At 45.6% G+C, this 23,596-nt stretch overlaps 1 protein-coding gene and 1 pseudogene across 2 annotated transcripts in view; one reads left to right on the top strand and one right to left on the bottom strand.

Annotated features, from left to right (window-relative positions):
• Nucleotides 1-23,325, bottom strand: part of CEP192 (centrosomal protein 192) — a 506,433-nt gene extending 483,108 nt beyond the window's left edge. The window contains exons 1-2 of the mRNA XM_082258491.1: nucleotides 23,149-23,325; nucleotides 1,364-1,544 (exon numbers count right to left, since the gene is read on the bottom strand). Of these exons, the coding sequence (XP_082114617.1) occupies nucleotides 1,364-1,530 (167 nt within the window). The 5' untranslated portion in view covers nucleotides 1,531-1,544; nucleotides 23,149-23,325. The remainder of the gene's footprint in view (nucleotides 1-1,363; nucleotides 1,545-23,148) is intronic.
• LOC309556529 (lamina-associated polypeptide 2, isoforms alpha/zeta-like) lies at nucleotides 6,569-7,706 on the top strand (annotated as a pseudogene). The gene has a single exon. The product of its transcript is annotated as a lamina-associated polypeptide 2, isoforms alpha/zeta-like (transcript).
• Nucleotides 23,326-23,596: the final 271 nt, after the last annotated feature.

Here is a 23,596-nt window from a genome sequence, read left to right on the forward strand (position 1 = left end):
CTACCACTATTCTATTCTCCAGGGTCTCTGCTTTTAGAAAATACAGAGTCTTTAGGCCAGAAAATTAAACGTGTGAACGCAAAAACAGCAATTGCTGCTCTGGCAGCAAAAGGGTTAATGCAACAGTAGCAAAGTATCCTAAATACACCAAGTAGGCAAAAATGGTGCAGGTCTGATATTGGGTCCCTTGTGGGGTATTGGCTGACCCTTTAAATGAGCGGGCTATCTTCACACATCCCATTAAACCAACCAGGTATAAAGGGGTCCTTAAAAGCAACAGCCACAACTGAACTAGCATAGCCATCTAGCATAGCCATCTTAGTCAAAGTGGTCCTAAAATTATAAGTTTTTTTTCCCTTACAAATGACAACTTCACCTTGTCATTTTTAATAAATGCACTTTTTTGCAGGAAAAAAAAGTGCATTTTCGTTGCAGGAGCCTGTAAAGCATTGCTCCAGTGATCAGCAGATCGCTGATGCCTTGCAGGTCCCCTGCAGACCTGTCAGCATATAAGGAAGCAGATACATGCTGACAGGAAGAATGAATGATCAAGTTCATTGAAAACTACAAGCCGACAGCCGCAAAGAATGCCGGAACTTGTCGTTTTCCATTCACAGAGCGTTGTGAAGGAGTGACGCAGCCGGGTGGGCGGAGACTCACACGGCCATTTTTTTTTTTTTTTTTTTTTATAGCTAGCGGGTGGAGAAGAACCCCTGCTAGCTGGCACATTAGGAACCAGGGAGGTGTGTGGGTCAGTGCATTCATAACAGGTTACACCCCAAATATGGGTGTAACACGTTATGAAAGGTGAACTTCTCTTTTAATGCATTCTCTGCATTAAACCAAAGTCAGATGTCGATCCAGTGGTGTGCACTAGCATACCCTCTCGGTCTCATTTGCTCAGAAGCAGCAGTGGGAGCCATTGCCTCCGGCTGGTGTGTCACTCAGGAGCAAGCCTGCATATGGGCAATCAGGAGGAAGGAGGAACCAGGAGCACTAGCGAGGGACCAGAGAAGAGGATCGAGTCTGCCCTGTGCAATGCTTTTCCCAAGAGCAGGCAAATATGACATGTTAATTTAAAAAAATAAAACACTTTACAGTCATATTAAATATATTCTTGAAGAGAAGGCGAAAGTAAAAAGGCAAGACTCCAAGTTCATTTATAGAACACCTTGTAGTGTGAACAGAACACAAGGCTTTTTGTGAACAAACAAGGGTAAAGGAAAGCGTGGGCACACAAACACAATTCCCATGCTGTATAAGAGTTGGAACTCTCAGTCACAATTATTGAAATATACTATCAAGCATTATTGAAGATAAATTTGTACAGTAGGCAGCTGCCAGATTTAACTACAGAGTTTACCTGTCAAAAGCAGTGCGGGCTTTTGCAACTGTAGATGCAGCAACTGGCAATCCTAAATTTGACGTTAGGGTGCAGTTATCAAGAGCTTCACTGAGGTTACTGCTCATCGACTCGGCCAAGAAGCTTGGAAAGGTTTCATCTTCTATGTTGACATAACGTTGAGACATTGTAAAGCTCTACCCTATACAGAACAGAATAAAAATGAAAATCATTTTACAGCCCTGTGCTTTTGGTAATTTGTCAAGCAATCAAAAATGAATAAAAAAAAAAACAAACAAAAAACTAGATATGCAAGTAAAATCTGTCCTACAGTACAGAACATGGGCTCATTACAACTGGGTTAAACAATATACAACTACTGGGACTTAACCTATATAACCCCTCCCACTTCCCACAATCCTATTTTCCTGATTTCACAGTACGGGACAAAGGCTCTTTACTCACTACAACTGGGACCTTGAAAAGCAGTCCCAATTTTGGGGTGCGCAACACAGCAATAAACACAAACAAGGCCACAGAAAAACAGGTCAAGAAGGCTTGACAGACTTAGGGCTCTTTCACACGGAGCGGACCGTATTGCGATCCGCTCCAGCACTTTTTTTTTTTTTTTTTTTTTTTTACGGACGATACTTGTGTCATCCGGTCCGTATATCATCCCATCCATTTGCGGATGATATACGGACATAATGTATGTCTATGGGCATTGCGGATGTCACCGCTGACCTCCGATTTTGCGTCCGTTCGGTTTTTAAAAACGGAACAAAAATAGGGTTCTGTTCGATTCCAAAAAAATGGAACAGAACTGAAAGGACGAAAATCGGATGTCAGCGGATGGTCATCTGCTGACATCCGCAATCCCATAGACATTCATTATGTCCATAAATCACCCCCAAACGAATGGGGTGATTTACAGATATACGGAACGTCCGTGTGAAAGAGCCCTTAGGAAGAGCTTGTAGAAGCTTAGACCCAAAACTGGCATCAGAGGGGGCCAGAACTTAAAAACCTGGCAGAACTTGTGTGTGAAAAGGAGAAGTATAGCCAAAGCTTTTTTTTGGCCATAGGTCTCCTATGGATCACAATATTGCAGTTAGTTCTGCACACGTGTGATCCATTTTCAGCTGACAACAGGCTGAAGCCTGCTGTCAACAACAAACAAACACAGGGGTGCACGGGCCTAGTGCATTATCCTTTGATTGGTTTATTTAAAAGAAGAAAGATTAAAAATACTCACAAACGAGTTCTTAGTTAAAAGCATATCACATAAGGAACGCAGTCCTCAGTCGTGTGATCCGAGGAACCAAGAACTCGTTTGAGTATTTTTAATCTTTCTTCTTTTAAATAAACCAAAGGATAATGCACTAGGCCCGTGCGCCCCTGTGTTTGTTGTTTGCAGTATTTCCGGACTTCCCTGGTCGTTAAAGGGCAGCAAGGTCGCAGCATTATCCTGGGTTGCCGAGTCCACCGCTCCAGAAACAGTAGAAAGACCCTAGTAAGGTGGACTAGTAACTACACCTCTCTGAGCGCAGGGAACTGGTGCTTTGCACCAAAAACTCTTTTTGCAATTGAAGCCTGCTGTCGGCTGAGGTCACAGAGCCGATGCAGGCTCTGAAAAGATCCTGACTATATGGTTGTTAATGGCCTAGAAGCATAGATTGGGACCTGGCTTAGTGATCCAGTGAGAGCCTGAGCCAGCCTTTACCACCCCCCCTCCACAGCCCACCACTCCAGTGAGCGCTGGAGTAGAGTGCAGAGAACCACTGACTAACAGTCCCAGCTCTTCACCTAAAGTGGAGGGGGGGGGGAGAACTGAGCAATCAGTGGTATTCAATAACTCAGTTCTCACTACAGAGCCAATGAGGCATCAATGCTACATGCACCTAGGGGAGTAAATTATTTTTTTTTTTTTAACCCTGAATTTCTCTTTAAAATGAAGCCAGGAAAAAGATGCCTGATGCTGAAGAGCCCATGATGCACTAGATCTTGTAGAGAGCACCCTAAAAGTAGTGAGGAATAATATCCTTTAGACTACAGATTCTAATGAAAACTTGTCTGAAATTCAGGAAGCACAAGGGTGGTGTGGTTCCCAATTTCATAAAGAAAGCAGTAGCTGAGAGGACAACTCTCGAAGTGTACACCACATTCAAACAACGTAGATTTGTCATTTAATAATACTTACAGAGAGACGTTGGTCCAGATCCAGACCAGAGTGGAGGAAAGTGAATACGTCCCACTGAGTACTTGCTACGAAGAACATTTCTCAATTCATGCCAAACAAAAAAAGGTCTATCTGCGATGGTAGACTTTGTGAGAAGTAGACTTCCTAGTCTTTAAAGGGCTAGGAGATCACAGAATCCAAAAGTCCCGGTTCAAGACCATGGCTTCAACGGTGAAGCTGGTCAAGTTAGCATACTGGTCCTTCGGATAGGTCTGGGCAATCTGGTATGGCCCAAGCAGCACAACATCCTCCTGAGGCAATTTAAAGTGGAAGTAAACCCTCCTCAGGAAGTTGTACCTATAGGTAAGCCTTATCATAGGCTTACCTATAGGTACTGTAAATATCTCCTAAACATGTACGGTTTAGGAGATATTTACCTTTAATGCAGCCAGTGACATCACTGGCGCATGCGCTCTGAAGGAACGGCTGATCGTGCCGTTCCTTCAGAGCCCTGTGCCGTGACCGTCGGCTCCCGCGCACGTGCGCGACGTCACCGCGGCTCCGGCCAATCAGATGGCCGGATGCCGCGATCCCGGAAGACGGGCGACTGAACATGTCGCTCGTCATACAGGTAAGAGAGCGGCACGGCGGGGGCTCGTTCTAAGGTAAGTATTTCATAATGAGCTAGTATGCGATGCATACTAGCTCATTATGTCTTTCTCTTGCAGGTTGTAAAAAAAAAAAAAAAAAAAATGTTTTTTAAACGAGTTTACAACCTCTTTAAAGTGATGACTATCATGAACACCCTATTTATTATTCTTGCAGCAAAGGCAACGAAAAATCTGGAGCGACACAAAGGCTTTTTTTTTCCCCCTTCATCCTAGGGACATGTGTGTTCCCCTGCAATTTTTGATACGTTTTGCCAAGTTCCAGTCCAGTGCAGAAAAAAAGAGCAGAATGTTCTACTTTTTTTCTGCACCGGAACTGACCGCACTGGTGTGAACTGTGCCACTGGAACCCATATTATCTACTAAATAATAAATAGGTGGGGACCGGTGCAAAGGTCTGTAAATCCTTTTGGGTAATTAATTGATCAGGCTGCTGCTGGGTTGACGGTTAAATAACCTCATCTAATGATGTGTAGGGACTACAGCGCTGCCCTAAAATTGGGGGGGGGGGGGGGGATTGCAGAAAGACTCCGCTAAAGTTTATGGACTTTTTTCATGTTTTTGGACAATTTGATACTGCACTTTTTACACCGGACTTAATTTTTAGCACTTTACCAAATGTTTATTTTGTATCACAATTGATGAATGCATTTTATTAGGGCAGCACTGTAGTCACTACACATTATCTATGGTACATGAGTTTTTCCGTGCAGAACATTTTTTTTTTTTTTTTTTTAAAAGCACTGTACTGTATCTGGTGTGAACTGGCCTTAAGACATACTCCTTCAAATGGCATAGTAGTAAAGCATCTTTTACTGGTAGCTTAAGATAACCAGGCTGTTTGCAATAGGATTTCCTGGTGCCTCCATGGCAGCATACTAGTGATAGAGCCCCGCCTCTACTCCTCCCTCAGGACTAGTGAGTAGCATAAAAGAAAGGCCCAGCCCCCTGTCCAATCATTCTCCTTTTTTTCCCTCATACCTTCCTGACTGGTGAAGAATAAGCAGTATGTCCATACCTCTGCCTCCAGGCAGCTTTCCGCCGGGTTCAGCCTCTCCTGTGCGCAGTCCCGGTTCTTGGGTCGCTCAAAGCACTAATAAGGCCGGGAACCCCCTTCTGTGGATCTTTGGGGTACAATTTGCAGTGTTTCCTCATAGGGACGCATACTGCCACTGTCTCTTTAAAAAATCTTTAAATGTTTGGCTTTGCAGGATTTTGCACAAGGACCGTCTTTTTTTTTTTTTTTTTTTTTTTTTTCTCTTCCTCCCCCCCCTCTTTTCAGCTTGGATTCCCCTTTAGGTTTTCCAGTTCTTGTTTGGTTGTTTGTGTGTTTGTGTTCGTTTTCATTTTTATCTTCCCCTTCTCTTTCCCTCTTTTTCTTTCCCTTCTTGCCTTTGTCTTACCTTGTCAGCCTGTCCCTTTAAGTTTTCTGTGAAGACATCCGATCCTGTGTAGAAGGCTCCCAGTCCTGGGATTCCCCCTGCAGCGCCATGCAGATCGAGGCCGCCCCTTACTCCACAGAGTCTCGGCGTCTCTGCGGACCGCCTCGCAGGGCGGGGAGTAGGGCCGTGCACGAGGAACGCTCTGCGCATGCGCGGTGCGGTTGAGGCTCGGGCGGCCATCTTGGTTGTGGGAACCAGGTGTAATTTTGCCCTGAGTTCCCACAGAAGCTAAGGGGAGGGGTTTGGTGCTCTCTTAGGCTGCTCTGCCTATTAAAGGGCCATTCCACCTGCTGTCCACCTGAAAGACAGCATCTTTCCCTGCTCCTACAGACTTGTTAAAGCCCTTGGTAGGTAGCACTTTGTAATACTTTTTTTTTTTTTTTCCCTCCGCCCTCATTCCCATTTATTCCGTTTTTATTTGTCTTCAATAAAACTTTTTTTTTTTTTTTTTTATTTTATTTATTCCTTCTTTTCTTCTCCCTTTTTCTGTTTTCCTTCTTGCGTTTTCCTCTCACAGCCGGTCCTTCTGCAACGCCCTACGATGAGCCACTCATCACGTAACCAAGATCCTCACAATAGGTATGGGACCACCTTTCTGTAAGTATTGAAGAAAGAAGGAAAAGAGTGCTTGTATGGACTAACAAGTGTCCTTTGTTCCAGCCCAACACACTCCAAAAGATCCGGGAAGTCTTCGAGGCACCGCGACCATGACAGTCCAGATCGCAGATCAAGATCTTCCCACTATAGATCCTCAGAAAGATCTAGGTCAAGATACCGTCACTCTCCCTCTCCGCCATCACATTCATCAAGGAAGAAGTGCTGGTCTTGTGGCGTGGTACCCTTACCTAGAAAACTAGTTTGCCAGGACTGTTTTCGGGACTACGCAGCCAACCGGGAGTTGGAAAACCAACAAGTGGTGGATCTGCTAAAGCAGACAATGAAGGATTCCCTTTCGGAGTTGACAACTCTAGTACCCGCTCAGGCGGCTCCCTCTGCAGCTCAAGTTCCGGACAGGGATGATAGTGCTCCAGGCCCCTCGGGGCTAAACCCTTCACGCGCTGCGGCTCCATTACTGGGAGAGGAGTCTTCAGGTCACCCTTCGGAAGAATCCACAGAGGAGTCGGACCCGTCAGGCTTTAACTATGCCTTAATCCCACCTTTTATTCAGGCAGTAAAAACAGCAATTGCCTGGGAGGATCCTGAAGAACCCACTCCTAAGTCGAAAACGTATTTTCCCTTCCTTAAGAGGAAACAAGTATTCTTTCCTCTTATGGGCGAGATAAGAGAGATTATCGAAGAGGAATGGAAGAAGACGGATAAAAAGTTTTCATTGGGCCGTCTTAATAAACTCTACCCTCTAGCCGAGGCTGAAGCGCAATCATTGAATTCCATGCCGGTGGTGGATGCTGCAGTCATACGACTCGCCAAAAACGTGACACTACCCATGGAAGATGCAGCTTCCTTCAAAGATCCGCTAGATCGGAAAATAGATCTGGACCTAAAAAGGAGCTACCTGGCCTCGGGCGCAGTCTGTAAACCGGCTATTGCCCTTACATCTGTCTCCAATGCCATCAGGGCATGGACGGAAAATGTTGAGACAGCGCTACGCCAAAATGTCCTTAGAGAAGACATTGTCAAGGCACTGGAGGAACTGAAAATATCGGCCGATTTCATTGGAGAGGCCGCTATTGATACCATACGCTGTTCCGCACAATCAATGCTCCACACAGTAATGGCCAAAAGGGCCCTCTGGCTAAAACCATGGACAGCTGACCTTGCGTCCAAACAGAGTTGGTGCAAGATTCCGTTCGACGGCAAATCCCTCTTCGGAGAAAAGATGGACAAGGCAATTTCCAGGGTAACTGGAGGCAAGTCTGGTCTCCTGCCCCAAGACAGGAAAGTCAAAAGGACAAGAGTCTATTCGTCTAGATTCCGGCCCTCAAATTCCAGGGATTATAGGCAAGCCACAGAACAGGGATAACAGAAGACCCTGGAGAGGCACCCAGGCCTCTTTTTTGAACACACGCAAAACCAAGGCTTTCACCACTCCCCAGGAGGCAACGAAGCCTTTTTGACGCCAGAAGATTGCAATCCCTCCCAGTCGGAGCCAGGCTACAGGCCTTTTTCCCAATTTGGGCTTCGCGTTGTCAGGACCCCTGGGTTCTGTCAACAATCCATCTGGGTCACCGGTGGGTGTTTGCTCATCCTCCTCTTCATGCATCGTTTCAGGAGTCAAGAATACCAGCCTCGCCATCAAAAGCATTGGCACTATCCCAATTCCTGACAGATCTTCAGCTTCAAGGTGCAGCCATACCGGTTCCATTGGCGGAGCGTTACACCGGTTTCTATTCTCCACTCTTCTTAGTGCAAAAAAGGACGGGAGGTTGGAGACCGGTGATAGACCTCAAGAGGCTCAACCGATATATAGAGCTCGAGAGCTTCAAAATGGAATCCTTGCAAACTATAATCCAGGTCATTCAACCAGGAGATTGGTTGATATCTCTTGATCTACAAGATGCTTACCTGCACATCCCAATCTTCCCAACTTATCAGAGATCTGAGGTTCGCCGTAGGCGAGATACACCTTCAGTTCAAGGCCCTTCCATTCGGGCTCTGCACGTCTCCGCGAGTGTTCACCAAGACCTTGATAACTGTCCTAGCCCCCCTCAGGGAGAGAGGGTTGAGAGTGTACCACTATCTGGACGACATTCTCCTGTTGGCAAGCAATCCAGATCAACTCCGATCCCACAGGGAAAATTCTCCTTCAGACTTTGCAGGAGTTCGGCTGGCTCATAAATTTTCAAAAAAGCAACTTGTCCCCGACACAACAGATGGTTTACCTGGGAGCCATGTTCAACACCCAAGTGGGGACAGTGTCCTTACCCAGCCAGAAGATGGATATTATCATACGGAGGATGTTCACTGTAATTCGGAGTACTCATCTGACGGCCTCTCAGTGTCTGAGTCTAGTCGGCACAATGTCCTCTTGTATTCCCATGGTGCCATGGTCCCACTGGCACCTGAGGTTCTTCCAAACAGGTTTTCTGTCACAATGGAGGAAACGACACCTCTCCCAGAAAATCCGAGTGACCGCCTTAATGCGCAGAAGCTTGTTTTGGTGGACGAAGAAAGACTATGGGCAGAAAGGAACCTACGAGATCTCAGGGCCGTTTACATTCCAGGCCGGCTGAACACAGTGGCAGACGCTTTATCCAGGAGGTTCGCAGACAACAACGAGTGGTCGCTACATCCACAAGTTTTTCTCCAAATTACCAACCTCTGGTACCCTCCTCAAGTAGACATGTTTGCCACTCCGGACAACTCGAAACTCCCCAGGTTCTACTCTCGCCTCCCCTACTCTCAGTCGGAAGCAGTCGATGCCCTGACATGCCCATGGAATTTCTCGACAGCTTATGCCTTTCCTCCCCGCCCACTGATTCTGAACTTTCTCCGGAGATTTCTCACAGAATCAGTACAAGTCCTGGCAATACTCCCTTTCTGGCCGAAGAGACCGTGGTTCCCTCTAGCCATCCATCTCAGTGTGGAACCCCCCATCAGGATTCCACATTTTCCCAACCTACTGTCCCAGCAGGGACTGTATCATCCGAACCCGCAGAGATTAGATCTGCGGGTTTGGAAACTGAAAGGCAAAGGTTTCAGGCCTTAGGATGTACTCCTGAAGTCATCTCAACACTTTTGAAGGCCAGGAAGCCCTCTACCAACGCGGTCTATTCAAAAGTGTGGAACAAATTCCTAGCGTTTGCCGCGGGGCAGGACTTCAACCCCGTCCTCCCCTCTACCTCTCAAGTTTTAGCCTTCTTGCAGACAGGATTGGACTTAGGATTGGGACTAAGCTACCTCAAAGTACAGGTAGCAGCAATCTCGGCTGCGACCAACAAGAGATGGGCCGAAGATCCTCTAGTGGTTACCTTTTTAAGAGGAGTGTTGAAAATTCGTCCTCCCGTTAGACGTTCTTTTCCACAGTGGGATCTTTCCCTGGTCTTGGAAGTTCTTTGTAACCCCCCATTTTCTCCAGTGGAAAAGGGCTCTCTTTGGAACTTGTCATTGCAAACTGCCTTCCTCTTGGCCATCACCTCCGGCAGACGAGTCTCCGAGCTACATGCCCTAGGAATAAGTGAGGATCACATCACCTTTTTTCCGGACAGGGTCGAACTTCGCCCTAGGCAGGGGTTCATCCCCAAGGTCTCCTCTTATCTTCTAGAACCTTGGGCCCTTCCAGTTTTCCAAAACACAGATGCAACTCAGCACGACCTAGACATCTCTAGAGTTCTTCGAGCCTATCTGGAAATCACAAGCTCATTCAGACAGTCTGACAGTCTGTTTGTCATCCCCTTTGGGAAAAACAGGGGCAAAGAGTCCACCAAGAGGACTCTATCATGGATCATCAAGCTCATCCAGAAAACCTATAAAGTCAAGGGGCTATCTACACCTTCACAAGAGCTCATTCTACTAGGGCAGTCTCGGCTTCCTGGGCGGCAAGGGCCAACGTTTCTTTAGAGACGGTTTGCAGGGCCGCCTCATGGTCATCACATCATACATTCTTCAAACATTATCGTATCGACCCAGGGTCGCTTACAACTGTGGAGTTCGGCAGAAGGACTATTCAGTCGGCCATGTCTTTGTCCAATTAAAGATTTGCATATTTAGCATTACCCACCCATTTGTCTTGCTAGTTATTTATCACTAGTATGCTGCCATGGAGGCACCAGGAAAACGGAAAATTGTTTCATACTTACCGTATTTTTCCTTTCCTGGTGCCTATCCATGGCAGCATATGCTCCCACCCCTGGTATTCTATATGACAGAGAATGATGGGACAGGGGGCTGGGCCTTTCTTTTATGCTACTCACTAGTCCTGAGGGAGGAGTAGAGGCGGGGCTCTATTACTAGTATGCTGCCATGGATAGGCACCAGGAAAGGAAAATTACGGTAAGTATGAAACAATTTTCCGTTTTCGTGCACCACTCTGGAGATGTGGGTCATGATTTATTAAAGGAAAACACAAAGTAAGGCAGAAGCCAATGTTTGCAAGTGTTCTGCCAAGGCCCTGTCCTGCAAAAAACAGGATCCTACTGACTGTTCATTGCCTTGGTTCAATTATCTGCAGTTTACCAAACAGAAATTGCAGCAATAGTTTATGGCAGAGCTGGACCTGCAAGAGTAAAAGTTTTAGACCTGATTCACACTACTCCGACTTGAGATGCGACTTGTGCGACCTCAAGTCGCTTGTCATTACAAATTCAATGTAAATGAACGAGAGCCGTCTTAATATGCACGACTGAAGTCGCTCCGACTTCAGAAAAGGTTCCTGTAATACTTCAAGGCGACCTCTATCCGACTTGTGCTCATAGACTTCAATGGGAGTCGTCTCTAAGATGGATCCTTATCTATTTTCAAGCGACTGTGATCAGACGTTCCAGGAAGAAGAAAAAGATTACCCAGGCATTCCCCACAGACAAAGTCGCCTATCATTTAAGTCTCTACAAAGTGGCGCTAAAGTTGCTCCTTCATGGGGCGACTTTCTGGTCACGGTAGTGTGAACCGGCTCTTAGGGCTCATGTACACAGGAAGTTTAAAATACTTTCTAAACGCTGGAAACCGACAGTGAACAATGTCAGTTTTACAGATTTTACATACCACGTTTATGGGAGTTTAGCAGCAGTTATGAGTGTTTGAGCTAAGAAGCGATTTTTAAAGATAACCTCAGGAGACCCTCCCAAATGCCTTCATGCATGAAAAGAAAGTAAATTAATAACTATTTCAGTGATTCTGTGAGAAGAGTGAGAGCAGGGTGCTTGTAGATGGTCTTATTTTTTCTGTTTTCACTATGGATCCAATCATAAGCATGTGGGAGGAAGCGCTCCCAATGTTGCTGAGGCTCCGAAGACGTACAAAATTGATTGAGATGACCACATGCCTGTGGTGAAATGAGTTTTTCTTCAACATTTTTACATGTTCTAAAAGTATTAAGATTTTCTTCCCCTTTAAAAACACATATAAGCAAACACGCATAAACACAGTTTACCGCAGTAACAAGCATTTGGCGTTTGAAATGCCGGTAAACTACAGTCCTGAACAAGCTTTCTGCTTTCAAAAAACAACATGTCTGTCTGTAACCTCAACTGCCTCTAAACTACTATAAAATGATTGAGTACACACAGGAAAACAAAGGAAAGTTCAGAAACTACTGAAAAAGAAAAAAAAAATTCAGTTTAGCAGCTGTAGTGTAAATGAGGACTTTAGAGTCTCAAATTCTGTCTGCAGAACCCTTAAAGTAGTTGTAAACCATCACATACAGTGCCTTGAAAAAGTATCATACCCCTTTCCACATTTTGTCGTGTTACAATCAAAAACGTAAATGGATTTTAGGTGATAGAAAGTGGCACATAATTGTGAAGTGGAAAGAAAAGGATAATTGGCTTTCAAAATATTTTACAAATATGTGAAAAGTGTGGCGTGCATTTGTATTCAGCCCCCCTGAGTCAATACGTTGTAGAACCACCTTTCACTGCAATTACAGCTGCAAGTCTGAGTACGTCTCTACCAGCTTTGCACATCTAGAGAGACATTTTTGCCCATTCTTCTTAGCAAAAAAATAGCTCAAGCTCTGTCAGACTGGATGGAGAGCATTTGTAGACAGCAATTTTCAAATATTGCCACAGATTCACAATTGGATTCAAGTCTGGAATTTGACTTGGCCATTCTAACAAAGTAGTATGCTTTGAGCTAAACCATTCCATTGTAGCTCTGGCTGTATGTTTAGGGTCATTGTCCTGCTGGAAGGTGAACCCCCACCCCAGTCAAGTCTTTTGCAGACTAAAAAGCTGTCTTCTAAAAATTGCCCTGTATTTGGCTCCATCCATCTTCCCATCAACTTTGACTAACTTCCCTGTCCCTGCTGAAGAAAAGCATCTCCACAACAGGATGCTGGCAACATGGGCCTCTTGGCTGCATCTCTGAATAATGCTCTCCTTGATCGGCCTGTCAGTTTAGCTGGATGGCCATGTCTTGGTAGATTTGCAGCTGTGCCATACACCCTCCATTTTTGGATGATGGATTGAACAGTCCCCCGTAAAGTTTCAAAGCTTGGGATTTTATTTTTTTTTTTTAATAGCCTAACCCTGCTTTAAAGTTATCCACGCCTGATGCCGGCCATGTGTTAGATGCCGGTGGTGCCCGGGGTTGGCCCCGTGATGGCCTTTGGGCTCCTGACTATACACTTAGTATCATATTCCCGTATGGGCTGGGTTCTAGGGGGTCGGAATGCTTGTGTTTGAATATCAGGGGCTGTATGCCCCCAAGTTCCACTATGTTGTTATCCTGTTACTCCATGATGTCTGTATCAATCGAGAGCTATGTTTCCTAAATTTACGCTGTTACTGATTACGGTGTTTATCTGATGGCTTGTTATGTGCCTTATTTCTCTGTTTCAATAAACGAATTTACAAAAAAAAAAAAAGTTATCCACAACTTTATCTCTGACCTGCCTGGTGTGTTCCTTGGCCTTCGTGATTCTGTTTGTTCACAAAGGTTCTCTAAAAACCTCTGAGGGATTCACAGAACAGCTGTAATTATACTGAGATTAAATTACACACAGGTAGACTATTGACTAACTAGGGGACTTCTGAAGGCAATTGGTTTCACTTTATTTTAGTTAGGGGTATCAGAGTAAAAAAGGGGACTGATTACAAGTGCAAGTCACACTTTTTTTTTTTTTTTTTTTATTACAAATATCTAAAATTGAAAACCATTTATCATGTAACCACTTAAGCCCCGGAAGATTTTACCCCCTTCCTGACCAGGGCCTATTTTGCGATTCGGCACTGCGTGACTTTAACTGACAATTGCGCGGTGGTGCGACGCTGTACCTAAAACGAATTTGACGTCCTTTTTTTCCCCACAAACAGAGCTTTCTTTTGGTGGCATTTGATCATGCGCTATAAACAAAAAAAAAAAAAGAGCGTCAATTTTGCAAAAATAGCAATATTTTTCACATTTTTTAATATGAAAATTCCCCCCCAAAAAAAATGTCAAAATCAAAATTTAACATTTTCGGTCAATTTGTTTTATGCTACATACGTTTGGTAACAAAAAAAAAAAAAAAAAAATGGGCCAACTTTGTTTAGTTTTTTTAAATGCAGTGAAATGTGATTTTTCGTAATTTTTCCAACGACAAGCATCATGCCCGGTCTAAGAACCCTGTTGACTTTGATGGGGTACTCATTCAGATCTATCCTGATGTCTCTAGGCAAACACGGGCCATGCAGGGGCTGCTGCGCCCTCTCCTTGAAGTGATCCACGTGGCAAAGGCTACTTAATATTGGGGCCATATTTTCCATCCTATGGTGCATAAACAAGGGACTAAATTCTATCTCTGCTCCCCTGATCAGCTTCAGAAACTGTTCAGCTTTCTGGAAAGGCCTGCTGTCGACGTTCCCAAACTGGTGTGATTCCCTACATAACCTGGAGGCTTCTGGCCTACCAGTACTGAGACCACAATGGATCCGACGACTTAGATAATAAGCCTCTATTCGGAATGCCCCCAGATCCACACCGAACACTTGAGGATTGACTGCCCAGCTTTTTGTGTGGGGTACTACCAAGAGAGTCTGGTTCTACAGGTGCATCTCATAAAAATTTAAATATCATTAAAAACGTTAAAGCGGAGTTCCACCCAAAAGTGGAACTTCCGCTTTAAATAGTCCTAACCCCCTGACATGCCACATTTGGCATGTCATTTTTAGGGGGGGAGCGGGTACCTAGTTTTGACATGTACCCGCTTTCACTTCCGCTCGGAGCGCCGCGGCGCCCTGAGCGGAAGTTCTCCTCTCTCCCTCCCTGCAATCTTCTGGGACATGTCAGAGGTCCCAAAAGATTGCCGGCCAATCACGACGCATAGCGCAACTCGCGCATGCGCAGTGCGTACCTGGCTGTGAAGCCGCAAACTGTCACAGCTGGGTGCCCACACCAGTGATGCCCGCGCTGCGGAGCAGAGAGGGAGAAGACGACGCATCGCTGGACCGTGGGACAGGCGAGTATGTGGTTAGGCTGGAACTCCACTTTAATATCAGTAATTTGATTTAAATAAAAAAAAAAAAAAGCGATTTTTGCACTTATCGTAAAATGTATTTATCGGAGGAGTTCGCCAGATACAGCAGTCTATAAATCATAACTAGTGGGTTGTATTGCCTCCTCCAGGAGTAGGACTAGCAGAACAAAAAACACCTGGCTAAGCCCATGGGCCGTCCACAGCTGGTATCTAATCCCCCTCTTCTCTAGGCAATCAGTTTAGTAGCAAGCAGTATTAGAAGTATCAGATCTCAATAGAGGGGTGGGTGCTGTGTCCGTTGAACTCAGAGAAATGGATTTTACAGTATGAGCAAAAATCCAAATTTTCGCTTTCGTTTAATCGACGGACACATCGCTCCATAAATCATACCTAGTGGGACGTCCAAAAGCAGTGCCAAAAGGAAAATGAGGGGTGGGGAAAATAACCAAAGGCTTAACATAGGAGCCCTTAACCGGGTCACAGGAGCAGGGCTCTGGAGTCAGTAGATAAATGTTCCGACTCCTCCATTTTCTGTACTTCCGACTCCTCCATTTTCTGTACTTCCGACTCCTCTGTATTAATATGTATTATTAATCTTTCGACACTGACTTGGGTGGGTGGCATTGCAGTAACTTTTCTGGCCACATCACTAACAATCTCTGGATAAACAAGGATGGCTTCTTCAACAGTAAGTTTTGATAAGCGATCACACTTTTCAACTTCTTTTAGTGCTTTATAAAACTCCTGTTGGAATTTTGTTTATTTGGACATTTACTGGTTCTATAACGCTTATGCGACATCACTTTCCTTTAGCAACTTCGATTTTGTCTAAGAAGGAATCAAAGTCTAATTCTTCGAAGAAGATGATCCTGAGTTACCACTATTGCTTAAAAGAACTTCATCCTGTGGAGGTATTTCAGGTCGTAATCCCTTCATGCGAACTGCTACATCATAGAGGGCCTTTTTCCCCAGTAGCAGTCTGTTCACTGTTCAACAAAAGTCAGCTCATTGGGTCGATATAAATAGCCGCTAACAAGATTTCATTTTCCAGCAAAAGACTCTTTTCATCATTGAAGATGCAATGCCCTCAGCTATTAACCCTCCATTTTTGTTCAGGCGATACAACAGGCTCTTCCATTCCAAGAGGAATTTACCCGGGGTTAGATCGTCACATTGCAACCTCTTGGTGACAGTGATGGGGTGAGAAAGAAGGTTCTCCAGCTCTTTTGTTTGTGTCCACTGGCTTTCAGTTAATGCAAGATTTTCATTGTCCATTTCTTCTATGAAGTCTTTTAAGTTCAAGCAAACGCTTCACTATTAAATAAGTGCTTCCCCAGCGAGCTGTTTGATCCAAAATGGCTTATTGCAAGTTGCAGTGTATGAACAGCACATCACATGATGAATAGTAGCAAGCTTCAATGCTTCTTCAACAAAGTTGTCTAAAAAAAATGTCAGCATTCTCTTCAGTTTCTAAACTTGCTCCAATACTTGCAGAGCTGTCTTCCTCTAACTCTAATATCTGTTTGTTACCTTCTTCATCTGCGTTCATCTTCTCAATTGTGCTCAACATGTTAGAAGCGTTATCTGTCACAACACATAAAATCTGTTCCTTTGTCATTTAAAAATCTTCTAGAACACCCTCCACTAACTTCTGAAGGTAATCACTGGTGTGATGTGCCTGAGTGTCCTTTAGGCTCAATTCACACCAGGGCGTTTTTGTTTCAGGCGTTTTTTGTGCAGGCGTTTTTAGATTGAATAGAGAACAATGGAAAACGCCTGTAATCTGCCCAAAAAGAAGCTCATGTACTTTTTTGAGCATTGGGCGTTTTGCTTCAGGCGTTAAAAACGCTCAGATGTGAACAGGGGCCATTTAAATGAATGGGATTTTACTTGTTGGGCGTTTTGTAAACTTTTTTTTTTGAGCGTTTTTGGAGCTGAAAACGCCCAGGTGTGAATGGAGCCTTAATCCGAGTGTCCGTGTTATTGTTTTGTTATTTTCATCCACAAATGAAAACATTAATAGCAAAAAAATTGACTCTGTGACGTGTGCATGCATCCATCTTAAGGAAGACAAAATGTCCTTTCAGTACTTTCTGTAGTTCTTCCTTTTTACATTTGGCCTCCTCAGTTATAAGTTTCCTTATACTGAGTCATTAATTATAACTTTTTGTGATTTGGGACATTTAAACTTGCTTTTTTTTTAAATTCCAATCTAAATTTAGTAGGAGTCGGTGCATTGTTTGCCTCTTCACCATCTGACTGCGAGGACAGCGACCCTTCAGGTGGGGGGGGGGGCGCGTCCATGGTGACCACATCAGCCTCTGAATCAGAGAACTCCACCAAAGATGGAGAAGGCAGTGGCCGTTTCGGCTATTACTCTTTTTTTTTTTTTTTATGACAAAATCAACTTTTGTTGCCAGGTTTTCCAGAGCTTTAAGAGGCGCCGATCCCATTGGTCTGCAGAGCCCCCCTTAATAAATATATATATATATATACACACACACACACAAACAAACTCTAACAGCAGAGTGTGCAGGGATATGCCCGCAAGGACCCCAGTACTGTACCACCTCCAGAGAGAACTCTCCGGAACAGCCAGCAGCAGGAAGTGACCTCGGCCTGGATGCAAAAGGTCACGCTGCTAGTGCAGCACAATAGGACCACACAAAAATGGTTGCCAATGCATTTTAAATGGGAAAATGGCTGCCCCATAAAAGTCAATGGGAAAAATATACACATTGCCCACACTTAAGATAGCGATGCCCACGGCAAGCCATGTGGCCAGGGACCCCCACAATGATGGCATCAAGGATCTACAAGACCCAGGAAGCAACAAGGTACTTTGCCACCCTCCTTTAGGATGCCAGGCGCACCAGTTGCATAGCCCCCCGCGGGAACGGGAGAGGAAGACATGGCACAGAGGCCGGGTGCCTCACAGGCCAGGGGGATCTTTTATAGGAGGTAATGGTCATATTATCCCCAGAAGAGGGCCCCCCCCCCCCCAAGGCCACCAGGGGCAAGGGGGGGGGGTCACATTTACGCACCATACCATGGAACGGGTGGGCTCCGCTCCGGTCAGACCTCCTCCCACCTAAAGTGGGAGTACTGCGACTCAGGGCGTTCCAGGTCATCGGGTCCCAGCGAGGCAGTAGCTCGCAGACTCTGGACAAGGGCACCGTTGCGGCAAGGCCTAGTGCAGTACTATAACCTACTCACGCTCGTAGGCCAGACTGGGGGGGACCATAAGGATATAGATTATCCAGTGCGAAGCCCCAGTCGGCATTGCTTGTAGATCACCAGGAGGATCCCCCTAAACACTAGCTAGCAAAGTGAGTAGAGAGTGTGGGCGTGTACATTCAAATTTTTCCTGCCTAGACTACTCCTGCAGGGAGGAGCATAACCCATTCAGCTAATAAAGACGGAGGCTGTGTCTGTCAATGGACGATAGAGAAAAAAAAAAAAGGGATTTTTGACTTAACTTAAAATCTATTTCTCTGATGTTCATTGACGGACACAGCTCCTCATCTTCTTGACTACCTGGGTTATGCTGCCCCCTACACTAGTAGGACACTAGGCAGGAAAGAACTTGACTATGCCTATGGGGCAGTCCCAGGGGGTATACTCCCACTCTCTGCTAGAAATACTCAGTTTTGTTACAAGCAGTGTCAGAAGAAAAAAACCCAAACTCAATAGATGGGTGGGTGCTGTGTCCGTCAATGAACATCAGAGGAATGGATTTTACAGTAAGTCAAAAATCCCGTTCTCTCTTTTGATGTCCGCCGGTCACTCTGCGATCGGCGGGGGACAGGGAGAAAGTCAGGCGGCTTGTGTAAACAAGCTGCCTGTCATTCTCCCCTGTGTATGAAGGATGATCATACGGTTCTACTATGTAGAACCGTTGATCACTCTTCATACATCTGAAGCCACAGCCAATCACAGTAGAAAGCACGCCCCTAGGGACACACATAGCCCCTCCCTTTAAAAAAAAAAAGTTAACCCCTTCACTGCCAGTGTATTTTTACAGTAACAGTGCATATGTATAGCACTGATTACTGTAGAAATGTCACTGGTAACCCCAAAAGTGGCAAAAATGTCAGTCAAGGGTCCGATCTCTCCGCCGCAGTACCGCAAGAAAAAAAAAAAAAAAAAAAAAAAAAAAAAAAAAAAAAAAATCGCACAGGTGATCAAATACCACCAAAAGAAAGCTCTGTTTGTGGGAGAAAAAAAAAAGGACGCCAAATTCGTTTAGATACAGCATCGCACGACCGCGCAATTGTCCGTTAAAGTCACGCAGTGCCGGATCGCAAAATACCCCCTGGTCAGGAAGGGGGTAAAATCTTCCGGGGCTTAAGTGGTTAATGGAATAAGACTGAATCACTGTCTGACTGATCCATCTGGAAATGGTCACAGCAGAAGTAGACAACACTTTTTGAGGGCCATCCGTGAGGACAAATAGGGAGTCTGACTTTCTGAAAGACTCCGTAGCTGCCAGGTACACCCTAATTGCCCGATCCACATCCAGGGAATGCAAAGCAATTTACTTAGGATGCTGAGGCCTGAGACACAGGGAAGGCAACACAATGTCTTCATTCAAATGAAAATCAGAGGACCTTTGGAAGAAACAACAGATATGGATGAACCAACACCTTCACCCTGTGAACCACAAGGTAAGGTGAATGACAAGACAGCGTCGCCAGATCTGACACCCTGCGCGCAAAAGTAATAGCCACCAAAAAGGCCACCTTCTGAGATCACGTAAGCAGGGGAACTGCCCCAATATTTTCAAAAAAGGAGGCTTCTGGAGAACTGACAACACCAAATTGAGATCCCACGGCGGCAAAGGAGACTGCACTGGAGGAGCAAAGTGTCAAACTCCCTGGATAAAAAGTAAGCAACAAGGAATGAGTGGCCAATGGACATTGAAAGTAAACCGTCAAGGACGAAACCTGGCCCTCGCCTGAAAACCACCTCCACCCGGGACACAAGGGACTCCAGGACCGCCATCAGTGCATGGATGGATGGATGGTGGGGACCCAGAGGGCCTGCAGCCTAAGAGAGGGGATAAGGTGAAGATATGTGCTCCAAGGCCTCCATTAGCCCCCAGGTGGACACACAGAATAAGGGTAAACACTGCTAAGGGACTCCCCCCACCGAACTGGCAGCAACACCTGGTCGCCAGCTACAAGCACGAATGGGCCCTAAGCAGAGAGGTAGAGGACCCCACCAGGCTCACTACACACAGACAGGCACCTCTAGTCACCAAGAGAATCTGCATGTATGTGATCAGGAAATTAAAAACATACAGGAGTCAAGCACTAGGGGGGATGAGGAGGGGCTCCCACTGCCGGAAATGCCACCCTCAGACTCCACTGTCATGGTTGTCACTGTTTTGAATGGCAAACCACCCTGCATTGTAGCCTATGGGCAACAAGAAAATGGCAGCACCGCAAGGCTCTCGGGGGACCCAGGCAGTATCCCTAGCTACAGGACAGGCACAAGGCAGGATGGTCATCAGGAACAATCCCCCCACCACCCTGCTCAGCCCATCATCTGGTCACCGGCGCTGCACCCCCCTCCCATCATGGCACCCGGCCCCCACCCCAGGGGGTGTCCAGACCACCCATACAAACCCCGCAATAGTGGAGGGTGGGGGTGCAAGGAAAGAGTAGAACCCGGGGGGTACCCCGTCCCATCATGGCACCCAGCCCCCACCCCAGGGGGTCTCCAGACCACCCATACAAACCCCCCAATAGTGGAGGGTGGGGGTGCAAGTTAAGAGCAGAACCCGGGGATTCGTTCTTTCCATGGAGGGGCCCGCGTCCACCGCAAAACCCTCCAGGGGAGGGGGGGGCAGCTACTCACAATACCAGGAACCAGGCAGGCACCGCTCCAGACAGTTCCTCCTCTCCATCGAAATGGGGAATCTGTCGGCCAGGAGGAACGCTGCGACTCAGGCTGAGGCCAGGTCGTATGCAAACTCTCACAGACGTTTAACGGGCAGGGCCAGCCCATGTCCAGTGGGGCTAGGTAACAACTGACCTAGTGCGGAGCCGAAGCCTGCATGCGCTCACTGGCCAGACTGGGGTGACCACTAGATCTAGATTATCCAGCCCATCTCCCAGTCCAGCAGTTGACCGTAGATCTCACAAGAAAAATCTTTTTTCACCTAATATTTTGCCAGGACCAAAGATCCCAGCAAGTAACTAGGTCCTAACTAGGCAGAAAAAAAAAAAACAAAAAAAACTGTGCGCCTATAGCAGGGAGAGGGAGTAGCCAGAATGTTTTCTGCCTAGTGTCCTATGCATGTAGGGGGCAGCATAACCCAATAGTTAAGAATACCAGAAGCTGTGTCCAATGATAGAAAGAAAAATTGTGGCGCTAAGTGTCCATTCACACTGGTACGACTTGTCAGGCGACTTGGTCAGCCTGACAAGTCGTGCACCATCGCTCCCACTGTGTAGTACAGGAGCCGTTCTAATAGGAGCGACACAAGTCGCTCCGACTTAGAAAAAGGGTCTTGTACTACTTTGGGGCGACCTGGAGGCGACTTGCATTGACTTTCATTATGTGAAGTCCGTGCAAGTCGCGCTGCACGCGACTTCATAGGTCGCCCCCTAAGTCGGAGCGACCTAATGTGAACGGGGACTACTGTGTGAAATTGCAACAATTGCCATTCTAGTTCCTATGGTCTGTGCTTAAAAAAAAAAAAAAAAAAAAAAAAAAAACAACAGTAAACTATATAGGTGTGTGTTTATTCTAATTAATTTTCTAGCAAAAAAAAAAAAAAACACAGATTTTTACATATTTGAGAGAAAGAGAGAAATGTCAGAATTAGCCCAGTTGGCAAGTTTTTTCTTGAAAATTTTCTTTTTTTCATTTGTTTATCAAAAAAAAAAAAAAAAACCACAGTGGACATCTGCTCACATTGCTGCTACTGCGGCAATGTGGCACGTTATCGTCCAGCGACGTAGACCTACGTCGCTGGATTCCTCCCAGGGGAGGAGCGTCAGCGATCGCCGCTGCTCTTCCCTGATCATCGGAGAATCGAGTCTGGAGATCCGCCCGCTTGTGTAAACAAAGCGGGCGGATCTCCTAAGTGACAGACAGTGACAGATTGCAGGGTTCAGCATAGCTGAACCTGCGATCTGTCCCTGTGTCACTCAGTCACCTCCCCCCACACATGTCAGTAAGCACCAGGCATACATTAACCCCTCCCTCTCCTATAAAATTAACCCCTTCCCTGCCAGTGTCATTTTTACAGTAACAGTGCATATTTATAGCACTGATTACTTTAGTAATGTCACTGGTACCCCCAAAAGTGTCAAAAATGTCAGTCAAGGGTCCGATCTGTCCGCCGCAATCCCGCAAAAAAAAAAAAAAAAAAAAAAAAAAAACGCAGGTCGCCGCCATTACTCGTTAAAAAAAAAAAAAAAACACCAAAAATGACAGAAATCTTTCCCTTAGTTAGTAAAAGCAATAACTTTTGCGCAAACCAATCAAAACACGCTTATTGTGATTTGTTTTACCAAACATAGGTAGCAGAAAACAATTTGGCCAAAAATGTGAAAAAAAAAAAATTTGATTTTTTTTTTTTGGGGGGGGGGGGGGGATTTCATATAAAAAAAAATGTGAAAAATATTTTTTCAAAATTTACACTTTTTTCGTTTATAGCACAAAAAGTAAAAATCGCAGATGATCAAAGCTGTTTGTGGGGGGGGGGGGGGGAAGGACTTTAATTTCGTTTGGGTATGGCGTCGCATGACCACGCAATTGTCAGTTAAAGTCGCACAGCACCAAATCGCAAAAAGTGGCCTGGACGTAAGACCGCAAAATCCTCCGGTGGTAAAGTGGTTAAATACCAAAAGAAAACTCAATCACATGCAAAAAAAAAAAAATAAATAAATTTGGATACAGTGTTGCATGACCACGCAATTGTCATTCAAAGTGCGACAGCGCTGAAAGCTGAAAACTGGCCTGGGCAGGAAGGGGGTGAAAGTGCCCAGTAGGTAAGTGGTCTAGTAAAACACAAACTATTCCCAGATGTATACAGAGCATTACTAGATCCTATATAACAACCATCAGCCAGAACAAGTATTACTAGAGAATAGAGATACTACACAAAGTAATAGTAAATCCTATATAAAAACCATCAGCCAATACAAGCATTACTAGATCCTATATAAAAACCATCAGCCAATACAAGCATTACTAGATCCTATATAAAAACCAACAACCTGAACACGTATTACTAGATCCTATACAAAGCAACAGTAAATCCTATATATAAACAATCAGCCATTAATGTTCTCGATAGCAACTCAGCAATGAGACAACTGTTCAGAGCGGCCACTCCCCCTCCCCCACCTCCTGCCTGAGTAAAGTTAGGGGCACACACACACAGAGCCCCGGCCTAGCACACGCTGTCCATATTATAGTTCCATACTTGCCTGACACCGCCGGCTCAGTGCCAGAGCGCAGCCTACGTAGAGCCCCACACGGTGCAGATAAACGAGCAGCACAAACACCGAACTTCGGAGAACCGCAGTCACCGCTCAGCTAGAGGGCGGGGTCTAATCTAGAGGACGGCTGACAAAATACAAAACTCGTAGCCCGCGTCACGCCGCAAGCAGTCAGCTGCAAGGGGAGGAGCGTGAAAACAGTCGTACACGCCTAGACTGCCCCTATAGGCGGTGCTAATAGACGTGACGCAAAGGGGCGGAGAGGTGCATGCGTGTGCAATGGATGTTAGGCGGTCATTGTATGGCTAGATGCGCGTTGCGCGGGTAGTTTGGTTGTGCAGATTATTGTGTGAATGGCGGAAAAATACGGAAGGTTTCTCATAATAAATAGATAACTATGGCTGGAGAGGTTTAAACTACAGTCCTGTCAGAGCAG

Source organism: Pelophylax lessonae (genome assembly GCF_965119305.1).
Source record: "Pelophylax lessonae genome assembly, chromosome: 5".
In the NCBI taxonomy this organism is placed as follows: domain Eukaryota; kingdom Metazoa; phylum Chordata; class Amphibia; order Anura; family Ranidae; genus Pelophylax; species Pelophylax lessonae.